At 38.4% G+C, this 14,150-nt stretch overlaps 1 protein-coding gene across 1 annotated transcript; it reads right to left on the bottom strand.

The window, feature by feature from the left end:
- Positions 1-279: 279 nt before the first annotated feature.
- LOC124153179 (serine protease snake-like) lies at positions 280-11,589 on the bottom strand. The gene is made up of 7 exons (XM_046526281.1): positions 11,511-11,589; positions 10,012-10,371; positions 9,131-9,330; positions 5,872-6,047; positions 4,710-4,999; positions 1,261-1,427; positions 280-1,043 (listed from the first exon to the last, which is right to left on the bottom strand). Exons 1-7 carry the CDS (start codon positions 11,587-11,589, stop codon positions 876-878), a joined length of 1,440 nt encoding a protein of 479 aa, XP_046382237.1. The 3' UTR covers positions 280-875.
- Positions 11,590-14,150: the final 2,561 nt, after the last annotated feature.

Genomic DNA, 14,150 nt, shown 5'->3' with positions numbered 1-14,150 from the left:
GAGCACTTGAGAGGTTCATTTAAAAGCTATTCCGGAAACGGCTTTTCTAATATATGCTTGCGAAATCATTTTTACTGGATGACCAGTCCTTTTATGATTCAAAAATATCATTGCATCATCGTTTTCTTCGAAAATAAATTATAAGAATTTTAGATTAGATGGCAAACTGAATTCATGAAATTCATCCATTTCAATGTAAGTAAGTACATATTTCTCAGTGAAACTTCTGTTGTGAACCAGAATGATGTGGAAGACTTCATTTCATCAATGTCAATCCAGCGAAATGATCTTTGGATTTTTCTCCTCATGGAAAAATCAGCTAATTTCGTTGCTAAATTAAATAACGGTATCGCTGGTAGTGGGCCCCGTCATCGATCATAGCAGCGTAGCAATGGGTATTTACCTATTCTCTGCCTTACATCCCTATCCTCTACCCAGAGGCATCGACAAGTTCCTATAGCAGCAGTGCCTCTTTCGTTTTTCTTTCCCATTCTATTCCCTTCCCTGCATAACTGGGTGAATCAGTTTTTGGTACTGGGTCCCGGCCCCGCTGTGCTGTATCCTTGTAAGGGTCCTCTATCCTTGGACCCTCATTCGTTGCACTAATGTCATTGTCAAGCAATAGGGTAGTTAGGTGATGTACGAATGGAATCAAATTATTTTAAGCCGTGATTAAAGGTACCTGTTAAATACTTAAAATTTACACCAGTAACAGTGAATTGTTACGATTAAAATCAATTCACTTAAAAATTGTAGGAGTGGAGGTAAAAATGAGGATCCATCAAAAATTGGAACAAAGTTGAAGTAAGAGAATATTTCTATTTCAATATTTGAATCTTTTAAATTACACTCTGAGAGGTCCTCTACAAAAAACCTCACTCAGGCCACACGATACTTTCAATCCAAGGAACAAAGTGAGAAATCCTCATATAAACAGCTGGCGATCCAGCAAATCCACAAATTTTCCCAAATGATGTGACTCCAATGATGCGAGTGTTGCACTCATCATAGGACGGAATCTCTAAGGGACCACCGGAATCTCCCTGTGAATCGAATATTTCATATGATATTTTAGTAACATCGTTTTTTTTTCTGAGGACAAGTAAAGTATTTTATGAGTTTAGGAATAGTAACCATGCATGGTATCCCTGATGTTTGAAGCTTAATCAAAAGAATATAAATCATGATATTGGCATTATCAATTAAAATCGGCATATCAAAGAGATTACGCCTTTGTTTAAATATAGCAGCTGTACATACTTGACAAGTATCTTTTCCACCAGCCAAATCTCCAGCGCAGATCATACTCTCATCTACTCCTTTATTTAGCTTGGCTAGCGTAATCTCAACTGCATAGCTTTCATTGCATACCGAGTTGTCCAAAATATTTAGATCAACTTTTTGAAGAGAAGAGCTGGGATTTTCTCCTGCAGGATAAAGCATAAAGAATTTTATTTCATTTTAAGTCCTTTTACATCTACCGATTAGTCAAAGGAAAATTACTGAGGTGGCCCTGGTTGCTCCCCTTATCACTACTTGAGTTATATATGCATTTAAACTCTAAAACTAGGTATGTGCGAGTAGTACTTTTTGACCTCGAGTCGAGTTGAAAACTACTCGCTAGTATCGAGTACGGTAATTCTTGAACTAGGCAATACACACTGCACTGCATGCTCAAACATATTCTAATTTTTTTCTATCTCCTTGCGATTTTCTATTATGAATGCTTAGCTTTATGTGAAAATGAAAAGATAACGAGGAACGTTGGTGGTAATAGGGTGGTTTCCTATTATTTTTTTATTGCTTTAATCGAAAGATTATTACTCCTGGAGTACGTATTTCACGCTTTTAGATTTTTAAATGACAACATCTATTTTTCGCGATTAAATGAAAAGTGAAAATTTTCTAGCGCGCGAAAACGCGACGCTTAAGTATGAATGCCGGGAAATATCTCCATACGCCGTATTTCTGGTTCCCCCTCCCGCCCAGTGAGTTGACCTTGAGGCGAGGCTTAGCGCTGATACGTCGCAGGATGCTAGCGGATAGCTGAGTACCTTGCTGGATGGTAGCGCTTGGCTTAAAAAAGGTTAATTAATACCTTATCAAACGAAGAAAACTTTCCGAACTTAGCCAGTTTTAATAGGTGATTATTAAGACATGTTTCCCTGAGCTCTGTGCCTCATGCATGCATTGGTAACCTCAGACGATGTATAACTCCTATCCTCTCGTGTAGAAACTAGGTCCCTGTGACGTCATGCGGAGTGGAATCGCATGGGCGCCAATCTGGCCTTTTTCAAATGAGGATAAAATTTGACCCTTGCCATTCGTCTAAACCGGTATTTCAAAAACCAAATAATTTGTGTATTATGAATACACTAATGGTGGGTAACGAATCGCAATCAATGCCTTTCGTTTTCTTTGATGAAGGAAACTACCCTATTGAGTCGCAACTAGGAGATGAATGAAAATTAATGTATCTTAAACAGTACCATAAGCACTATAGAAATGAATTAAGCTCTTATAATATGCCGTTAATGTATGTATCCAAATTACTCAGAAGAACCGTCAAAAAATATATTTGTACAATTGTAATTGATTTTGTATACGTAAACGTATCGTGTCTTTATTGGTCCTTTCAAATTCTCATGCAACATACTCTGGCAGCAGGTTTTGACGTCTCCATATTACAGTATTTCTGTCTGCAGATGCCTGAATGTCTTTCGCAACACACTTATGTGGCTGGAGAAGTAATTTCTATCCAAAGTGGCAAGGTTTGGGGACTTTAGGAAGTTTTGTTAAAATTTATATCAACGATTTATGAGGATCTTGAATATTCATGGAATTTTAGTGGACGAAACGCACGAACTATAGAACTTAGCTTTAGCTTTATAGATAAAAAAAAGAAGTTTTCTTTATTTCTCACTTCGTTTAATGAGCCATATCAATTATTTGCTGTTAGTTCAAGAGTGAAACTAAGTGTATCAAAGGAATAAACGAAAATTAACATCGGACATCCTTAGTGCTAAAAAAAGGGTAAAAGATGGCTTCATTTGAGACGCCAAACATCGGGAAAACCGGCATTACCCGCTAAGTTGCATTTTTTCCATAGAAATCCTGATAATTTTTATGTATTCCCACGGCGCTTGAGTAAAGAGAGTATGCTAGGGAATAAAAGTATCGCATAGAAAAGTATGAGCGATGCTGTGGTCCACTGCAATTACTCCGAAAACGCCGCCGGGGCGGAAGACGGTCGGACGTCGCGGTTGACGAAAAGGCATTCGGCGCCCAAGGTGATAGAAACTCCTTTATCACTTTGTTCTGCGCCCACGTCGACTACTATAGTGGTTGACTACAACGTGTTTAAAAGCTGAAACTCCTTGGCCAAGGCATTAGAACGACTTATCGACTTTATAAACGATAATTACTACATGAGTTTCATGATAGCGCTTTCAGTTGGCAGATTTCTTAACTTACTGGTCTCTACAGCTCTGGAACCGAAACTACTCGACTCGACATTCGTAATACTACTCGAATCACTCAAGTCGAGTACCTACTCGACTCACTCGACTCGACTAGAATTTTCGAGTACCTACTCGCACATCCCTATCTAAAACCATATTTTTTCCAAAGCATTGTAGCATCAAAATGAAAAAATAAGGTTATAAATCTTGGTAACACATAATGTGGAAACCCAAACCAGCAGCATTTTAGTTTTTACAAAATAATTTATAGAACTATGGACATTTGTAAACCATTTCCAACATGTCGTACGAGATTACATTAATGAATTAGTACCTTATGTCATCGTAACATTGGGTTCTCGTTCTGATTAATTTATTTGCATGCCCATATATAATATTTTTATTGGATACTTTTTAAATATAATGGACTGTATTTTTGTTTTAAGGCGTTATTAAATACCACCCGGCGGGCTCGGGTTCAAATCCCGGCAGTGGCAGAGAATTTTCAGAGACTGCCCGATCCCTGCTTGAGTGTTGTGTGGAGGACATTTCAAGCGCAACACTCCGTCCGCCGGATGGGACGTTAAGTCGTGGTCCCCTCGGCGCCTTTCCTTAAGAGCAGGCTAATGCCGACGCCGGGTTTCTCTCCACCCTTCCTTCCATACCCTACCCACATGGCGCAAATGACCTCAGCTGTCCGTCGCCTCCTCCAAATACCATACCTACGTTATTAAATATTGTTTTTTAAAGGAATATTGTCAAAAAAAAACCAAAGTGTGGTTTTCAAGTAAACAACGTTGTGTTGCTGAAACTTATTTTCACCTCTAAGTGGGCGAAGAAAATGCATAAAGGAAAGTTGGATTGAAACTTATCAATATTGCACAACCAGGCTGCGAGTTATTAAGGCCATTTTACACGGGGCACGGATTTGCGCAGGTTAGAACTGCATTAATTTCTAAAATGGTGTGGAATTGCACAAATGCAAGAACGAAATTAGAACAGGGGCTATTTTGACATCTCACGTCCACGCATTCTCGCATGTGTTCTAGCAATTCACCGCTTCACACGACGCAATTTTGACTGCGCCTTCGTATACACGTCAGATTGTGCAAGGATGTGCCCCGTGTAACACGGACGTTACACAATATTTGGAAAATTTTCCTCGTTTTCAGTTAATATTAATTAGGTAGATATAATAATTATACTTCATATAGTCGCTTTAAATTGAATTAAATGGAATTTACTCACCATGACCAAGTCTTCCCCACCCACTTGCGGTAGCTCTCTTCAAATTCGGATCCCAATCAACTTGTAAGCAAGCTGGACGAATTATTCTATATATATTAGAGGTTTTGTCAAACTCCAAAGAGGGTCCCAGTTCCAAAAGAGCTATATCATTGTACTTCGACTTTCTCCTGTAACCTGGATGTCTTATTCTTTGAATTACATGGTATATAATACCATCCGTTGACACAGAATAGCCTCTATATTTATCTGCCACATGCTTTGCTCCCAGCAGTACCCATTTGGCTCTATCCCTATATAGAGTGAAAAATATTGCAGTCAGCATTTAAAGTAGAAAACAGAAGATCGTAAAAGTATATCACAACATTTATTGTTCAAGTAGAGCTTCTCAATACTTTTATTATCCAACACATATTGATATGAAATATGAATGTACTTCAACAAAAATGTATATATATGATTAACTCTTCACACTTATTTGCTGCATTTGCGGTCCAAATGTGACAAAGTTCAGGATGCACCAAAAATTAATTTGTACCTTGTATGTTAATGAAGCTATGTAATGTCTCATTCCTACATTACCAGCTGATCTTCAGCCACCTGCCAACCAGCTGACCAACATAAAATCATGAAACTTTGATCACCTGGAAGCTTCACACACATTACATGGAGGCTAAGCAGGTGATGCAATGATATAATAAAATAAATGCACGAGTAGATCAGTACAGATAAATCATTCATTAAAAAATTCTGTATGTCTTACTATTTTCAAATATTCATAATGCCACCGCTCTTCAGCACACAACTGCAAGTCGCCACCCGCGACCCAAGGTTAACACTTGGGTCACTAAGGATGATTGTATTTATTATTTTCATCTACTTCATCAACGTTTTTAAAAATATATTTATATAAATATCATGATACAGTTACCATACATTTAACAGCAAGCTAACTCTTTAATAATATAATTTTAAACACATTTTATTTTTTAGCAAGAGGCATTAAATAATGACATTGGAATTTGAATTTAGGTTAGTGAAATCAAATGACATAATTTCTCCATCGGACATGTTTTGCTCCTTTCAAGAAAGACATATATTCTGTATTTATTTATATTATATGCATGCCACTTAAGTCCAAATACCCTCGGTATTAGACGCTTACCCGTCACGTGCCGTGAGACAGTGTGCTGCAGTCAGCACAAATTTGTCGCTAATCAACGATCCTCCACATTCCCACCTTATATCATTCTGCTTGCCAAATCCAACAGCAGCCTGCCAACCAATGTAGTAAAAATATACAAGGATTATCACTCCATAAGTAACAGGAGTTGAAATTTCCTACTGTACATTGAAACTGCTATAAATATTAATTACTGGTGTCTTTGGGATGATTTTTTCCACCAAATAGATGATTGATTGAATGAAATTGATGCTATCGTAGATAAGATTAACATTCAGGCAAAGAAATCGTCTTAAGCAATAATTAATTTAGCATATTCAAGTACTATGAAAGAAACAGGAACTGAAAAGTGGTGGCTTTGGAATGATTTTTTTGCTCATTCGATTTACAATTGAATGAAATTTATCACATTATAGGCATGAGTAATATTCAGAGAAACAAATCGCCTCTCGCAATCGTTAATGTAACATACATAATGGTTTAAAAAGGAACAATAAATGAGAATTGGTCTCCTTTGGAAGGATTTTCACTTATTAGTTTAAAAATTAAGTGGAATTGATGTTATTTTTGATAATATTACTATTCTGGGAAAAATCCCAAGCAAAAGTTAATTTAGTGTACCTATTACGGAGCTCAAAAAGGAAAGGTACCAAGAACCGCTGTCTGCGTGATGATTTTTTAAACTTATTTTGATCAATTGAAGGAGATCGATTATACAGCCCATAAGCTCAACATTCATGCGAAAATGTCTTAAGCTGCTGAAAATTGACATAACATAAAGTAGAATAATAATAGTAACTAGAAGACAATTCTGTCCTTGAATCGCTATTGTGTTTTTGAGGGGGCATGCAACTGACAGATAAACATTAATTAATAACCCCCTATCATCACTTAGTCTCCTCCTTCGATCTCTCTAACCTTTAATCGTTAATGAAGGGGTTCGGGATACTTCCGTAATTAACCTCGCTTCAATAATGTCGACGGAAATAATTTCGACCACGTTTTTTCCGATATCAAACGATGCAGATGTGTATTATAGTCTCTCACGCGCGGTAGTTCTTCTTCGTGGCGTCTCTGTCTCGCGGTGCCGTCCTGGCGCTTGAGTCCTCTGAATTGTTGAGAATACACTTCATAGACCCTATGAGAGAGTATTGTAGAGAACTGCCATCCAGCGGACTCTGCCTGGCGCTTTGTTTCCTCCAAGGTCGGTTGTTTCCGCGTACCCTGGTGGCATCGGCAGGGACTTCAGGGTCCCAGGGCAACGACCTCAGCCACGTAGCTGTCCTTGGTGGTGGTGCTCAAGACTAGGGGTCTGCCAAATCACCCCCCTGGCAATAATTTACCGTAGGGTGGAGAAAGAAAGAGAAAAGAAAGAGAAATGCATAAAAATGGCAAATGTTTGGGAAAAAAATTGGAAAAAGGTTAGATTTGGTAGTCCAACAGATGACAAGGGAAACGTACGCGTCTCTTAGGGCAGTATGTGTTCTGCCCCTGGAGTTGCAGGAGCAAGAATTGGTCCATCAGCTGGTAGGATACTTGTAGATGGCAACACCTCAGCCAGGTGGCCGTCCTTCATGGTGGCGATTGAAACTAAGGGCTCCACCACGTCATCAAAAATTGTTTTTTCGTGGAAATAACTCGTGTCGGGGGTCACCACTTGAAGGGGTTTGGAATAGTTCTGTAATTAACTCACTTCTATAATGTAGACGGAAATAATTTCTGCCGCGTTCATTCCAATGGAAAACGGTACAGATTGGTGATATCGTCTCTTGTTCGCGGAAGTCCTTCTCCGTTGCCTTTCCTTGAGTGCCTCTTTCTTGCGGGGCCTTCCTGGCGCTAGCCGCCGCGTGCCCTGGTGGCATCCACAGGGACCTCAGGGTCCCATTGCAACGACCTCAGCCAGATATCTGTCCTTCGTGATGGCATTTGAAACTAAGAGCTCCACCACAGTCAAATCATCGGGACCTTGAGCAGCACATAACACTAGATCCTCATAGGAGGAAGAACCATTTCACAGTGCTTAATCTATATAAATAAAAGAAGATGTCTGCTATACGTTTCCATGCGGCAGTACAGATTGTAACCAAACTTAGTTCATAGTTGCATCTCATGCTCCTAAAGCCCGTAACTTCTATTTGGACTGGCACATCCCTTGCAGTGGCATAACTATGAATATGCTTTGGTGAGGGATGGAGGGTCCGGGAAAATTTTCAAAAAATAATTCATCTCAATGGCCCAAATGAGTCACTGCCATGATATTAATAAATGATCTTTAGCATAAAGCAGATGCAGTTATTATACGTCAAAACTAGACAATAGTTTTTATAATATATTTGTGACTCTGAGGCTCAGAGGGTACATCTACATAGTTACACCACTGGTCCTTTGCATCATTTTCTCATTGCCGTTTGTTACGTCACGGCATATAATTTCTGTGGTTGGACATCCTGACGGATAGGCACACCTCTTGACAACCTCTATGGGAAAACAGAACTCAAAGGATTCTATACTTAACTATTTATCCTCTCGTTGTTAACCTTTCTGCTGGGGTATGCGTTCAAACAACGTGTTTGGTCTTTGCACTCATGGACACATAAAGCTATCAATGTATTGGAGCAATATATAAGCTCATATAGGTATGTACATGGATATCGTTCTTTCCTTCGTTTGCGGATACATATTTATACCATAATCGTACCTGTTTTGTTCCTTTAATTAAAAATCCTAACATGTGACCATGGATTCCAAGTTTCCCACTTCTCTGGGTACTATCCTTCCCGAGCAATGCTGGGTGGCCTGCTAGATTGGTATAAAATAATGAAGGAATTCGATTGAAACCTATTATTGAGAACTAGGATTAGAATTAGACGATTAAAGTACAGGGAGATTCAAGGGGAGAAATGAGCAATAGCAGAGGCTTTATAATAAGTGGTAATCGGTCAGTAGTATCCACATCCCCTTCCTATCAAAAATACGATATCTATTCGAGGACGGAATTTTTTTCAAGTCACTGACTATTATTAATTTTTATTCTACTACATATTAAGAATTGGAACGAAGACCTAAAGCGAAGAACCGAACCGGCACCAAAAAAAATATGAACAGACCCATCCATAATAAAGTATTTTAACTACAACAGAAAATGGAACTAGATGATCATTTTAAAGAAAAAGACCACATTTATTATGTACATCCATTAACTCTATTTTTGCTCTAACTAGAAATATTGAAATATTCTTGCCATGTGAGGGAATTCATGTTGAGCAGTAGCTTCTACGCCACCATGTATAGAAGGTCCTGGACCATAGAATTCGTATCGGCCTCTTGGTTTTTCAGTAGTTCCAAAATCTTCATAATCAGGGAGTTCACGTCTAAACCTCCGTGGGGCCGGAGGAGTAGGTATTTTTGGGTATCTACATTTATTTACAAAGTGTTCACACCCTGGAATTAACGAATTAAGATAAATTCACCTGAAATTATAATTTCACTGAAGCATCTGGCTTTAAAAATGAGGGGAAGTCTTGCTCAACATGTAAAATACATTGCACAGTGAAACCTCTCATATAAGGACGCTAACAGTCCTTGAAAATTGGTCCGTAAGTGAGGGGTGTTCATAATTCAGAGGTGACCAAAGAAAACCTCTTTTTTCAAATAATATTACCCCTCAAGTATGCATTACAGTGTAGGAATTTAAGTCAGCTGAATGAAACCCTATTACATAAAAATATCTCACATTCTTTGAGAGATTTGATTGGTAAGAAAAACCATAGCGATGGCATTAGAAAAAGAGCAAAATTGTGCCCATAGGGTATCTGTATCCGCACGGAATGTTTGCACTAGTGGTTCTATCCTGATATAAATTTATGTTATTATTTGGCAATATATATATTATATTACTTTATTGGCATACATTATTGTTAATTGATGGTGGCTCAGTTCTGGTCCTATGACCTTGGAGACCACGTAAAGCTCCTTTACTTTGTTATCTTGTAAATGAATATTCTTCTGCCGAGGAATTGAAAACTGCCCTTAAGTCAACACTGTCCGTGAACAGAGGTTTCACTGTGCATACAATAAAGTTAATTTTGATCAATTCAGCAACAAGCAAAATGAATAACTTACAGTAAGTTGCAGCTTCGCCTGGTTTCCTCTTTGATGGCAATGTTGACTCTCCATCTTGTGTGGTATTCCTAATTTCTGCAGACTTCTGTATGGGGTCTTCAGGTTTTTTGTCTTTGTCAGCAAATACTAACGAGATTACATTAGAACGAATCGGCTCGGGGGTTGAGCTGACGTGAGTCGCCTCGTCTAAGAGGTTTTTCGACTCATTTGGGTCATTAGCACAGCATATGATTGGGGTCCGGTCCTCGAATCCACATCGGGTGGGCATGCTCCCCATCTTCAGTGCCTTTAATGCCACAGGACACTCATGAATGGGCCTGCACACTCCTTTCCCTCCCTCAAGAGTCTTGCACTCATCTCCTGCAGTGGTGAGGTCATGTGAAATAGTACAAAAGAATGAATCCTATTGCTCACCCATGTTATGTACTATAGAACACACCGGTTATTCATTGGTCAGATTAGTTTCTATAAATTCACTTTACTTTGGAAAGGAGCATTATATGATAGTCAGAGAGCTGATTAGTATCATTCATGTAGGATGCTACTAATGGCATATCATAAGCAAAATTTGATCAAATTTTAATCAATATTCAGAAAATCATTATGTGTTAGCATCAGTTTTCTCAGAAATTAAATTTAAAAATTGTCCAAGGTCAATGAAACAATATTTAGCAGTGTTATTATGCCTTCAAAGTTAAAAACTTTCAACAAAACCACTGACGAGGGCCAGGGCCGGATTTACCCAAAGTTACGCTGTAGGCACCTCGAAATTGAGCACCCCTCCTCACTGGAGACCCCCTTTCCCCGATTTTTATGATAAGACATAGCCACTCGCATGAGGTAAGGTTTGGAAAAAAGGAATATACAGTTAAATGGCTGACAGCATAAGTTTATGCTTCAATTTTTACGCAGGGAAAGCATAGACTATTCAATTTAAAGAACAGTTTGGAGTAAAACTACATGAAATAGATTAACTTCTATGCAACCAAAACACTTTATGAATACCCTTTCCAAAAATAATGTCTACCCTTACTTCATACGACAAAAAAGAAGAGTAACTTCAACAATAAAAACATTACCAACTGCTGTAACTGAATGAACTGCTGTAGCACGAAATATTATAAAAACTAACTAATTTTAAAACGCTAGAAGAGCAGTGGTACAAACGACATTTTCAATTGAACAATGGTATTTCATTTGAAGGTATTTCATTCAACCGATTCAGGGGGATCTGTTGAAGTGCGACATATGAAATATAATGCACTTTCCCACACTTATTTCAGAGTTGCGAAAAAGTGAAATTATATTTTATTTTAAGTGTATTTTATGTTCAATACTCACACGAATATATTTATATATCTAGTGTTCCCCGATGCACACTCAATCAGTCAGTGTCACATTCCTCATTTTACCTTGAAAACCTTCTTCCACGGTTTCACTTTGCGGCGCATGGACATAATCTTACAAAAATGAAATCAGTCTACATTTCTCTCACTCACCTCTGTAACCCTGCGACAGTATCTCTGATAGAAAGGACAGAATAAATGCAGTAACGATAACTACACGCGAGAGTGACATGTTCAGGAGTTCTACGTCGATAGTGCAGTAACGCGACTGAGCACGGCATACCCAAGGATTCAAAACCGGAGGATATCGCTAAGGAAGATTATTACTCTTCCGGCGCGGCGTGGGCGAGATTAAAATTTTTGGCAATGTAAAAAAAGCCCACCCAACGCATCCGCGCCGCTCTACTTCACGGAGAATTCTAAATTGATAAATATATATGAAAGCGTTCGCTACCGAATTTGTTTAACTTCAGACAAAAGTTTGCCTTTATGCCCGCGTTCACCTAAATCTACATGCTACCACGTAAGCCGCTGCAATAGACGCGTGGCTGGAAGTATTTGGGACCAGCCGTTCAGGAACTTAGCCAGTGTTGTTAATTTTTTAAAGCTTGTCTAAGAGTACCGAAAGAGAATTTAAGTATTTTAAATTTCTAGTACTCTCTTCTGTGAGGAATAAAGTATTTGCGACCCGTGTATCCATGTAAATTTTTCATACGTACGGTCCAGGCATGAAAATATTGCTCACATCTTGAGTTTTTAAACGTTAATTGTTTCTCAGACCGTGGAATGTTGAAGCTGCAGCTTGCGATTGACATCATGTGCTATTTTTTTCATAATCGACCGAAAAGGATGGTATTATATTGTTCTCGCAGAGATAAAATTAAAACGACGTTATTAGAGAAAAACGGATATTCTATATCCAAGAGATAGAAAGCTTTCAATTTCAAATCTAGGAGTCTTTGAAAATAGCAATGCAAAGCTAAGCTTGTTTCAGGTACTGCATAATAATAGGCGCATAGCATGGGGAAGGGGTGCTTTGGGACTTCGGCCCTACTCTAAATTTTTCCCCATTGGCGAATACTCGCGATGCATGTACTGAGGAGACCGAAATATAAAAACACAATTATTTTCCTTCAGAAAAAAGTTCTAAAATTAGTTTAAAACCCTCTACCTAGTACCCTATTTTTAAAACATTTTTCCCTTGGATTACAACCCCCGAACGAAATTCTTGGCTACCCCACTGAAACATGAGCGCATAGTATATGTATTTTATCCAGTAATTTTGCTTCGATTTCTATATTCTCGCTTAAAATAGTGAGTACGCCTAGCACTGTGATCTATTGTCTAAGGATATATCTTAATTATATTTATAGCAACTAACTCCACATGGTGAACTAGGAGTGTGTTCCGTATGGGTTAAATGCCGTGCCACTGTTAGTCTAGCATTTAATTGGAGGCAGAAATGCCATGTACAGGGATCTCTGCTAATTTTATTGTCATGCTGTTTTAATTACACACTTGCATTGCATTTATTACAGGAGAACCCGACTTAAAAGCTTCCCAGGTCATGTTTCTGCGTTTGCCCCAACTACATCAACACCACCCTAGCCATGATCGGTTACGATCTCATTGCCGCTCTCTATTCTTCCTTTTTCATTCCTTGCATTCACCGCTTTGCTTTTTCCTCTCACGATGCTCGCGCTGTCTCTCTGCTCCCGTCTTTGCCATCTTAATCAATCCCGATATATGTTACGACGATTTCAGATCTCAAAAATCATTCTGCTCCTATGTCCCGCTTTCACATCAAACGTACCGAAGCGACGCAACGACAATAAAGGTGACGGTGATACGCGGCATGCCGAAGTCAACAATTGGCAAAAAATAAAATATTCCGCTGTATAAACAAATAATTTACTAAGAGCAATAAAACTGATATAACATTATTACTTGAGGAACATATTATGCCACGAAATTAATGTACCAGTCGGGGTCAAAGAAGCGCACACACCAAAATTTGAAACTTGAGCAATACCAAAGGTTAAAATGTCAGTCAGTGACAGCGCTCAGGAACAAAAACTGTGAATACTGGGGATTTTGTTAATTCTGATCTTTCATCCTTGGATGGACTTGATTTGGATACGAAAAGATTTATCTCCCGCATCCCTCGATTTTGGTCAGCGGAAAAAAAATTATGTCAATCGTCACTGACTGACAACAAAACGACGCACTGTTGCGTTACATTCCTCTGCGTGAACATGTGACTTTAAAGTATTGATGAAATGGATTGGTAAGACACAGTCATGATTGGGGAGGATGGTTAACTGGAAATTTTCATAGAAAAATCGTACCTTAGTTGCGAAATCTTCAATAATAGAATGGCTCAGTAAACGGAATCATTTGCTCATATGAAACGAGAGCTCAATTCCGTGGCGTTTTCGTAGAAAATGGTTGGAGTATGGGGAGAAACAGGTACGGATTATTAAAATTTGGAATATTTACACCAAGTCAGGACTTTGAACGTTCCATTCACCTCAAATTGAATTTTTGAACCCTAGTATTACAGTTACGTAGAAACGCTCATATGCTTCATTGCGTGGAATTTATACAGAAAGGAATTTCTTAATTATTTTTATTTAAATTTGTAAAAAACGATATTTTTAATTATTTTTTTTAAATTTAGTTAGGACTAGTATTTAAGATTACTAAGTTCGTAAATTTTACACTGTTTCTCGAAAAAATTACGTGATATTTGCCAGGTCCCCTCCCCTCATTTCCATGGATTGGGTGAGAATC

The sequence above is a fragment of the Ischnura elegans genome, chromosome 2 (assembly GCF_921293095.1).
Source record: "Ischnura elegans chromosome 2, ioIscEleg1.1, whole genome shotgun sequence".
Lineage (NCBI taxonomy): Eukaryota > Metazoa > Arthropoda > Insecta > Odonata > Coenagrionidae > Ischnura > Ischnura elegans.
Note: the sequence above shows the minus strand (reverse complement) of the source record. Positions and strands in the feature narration are given on the sequence as shown.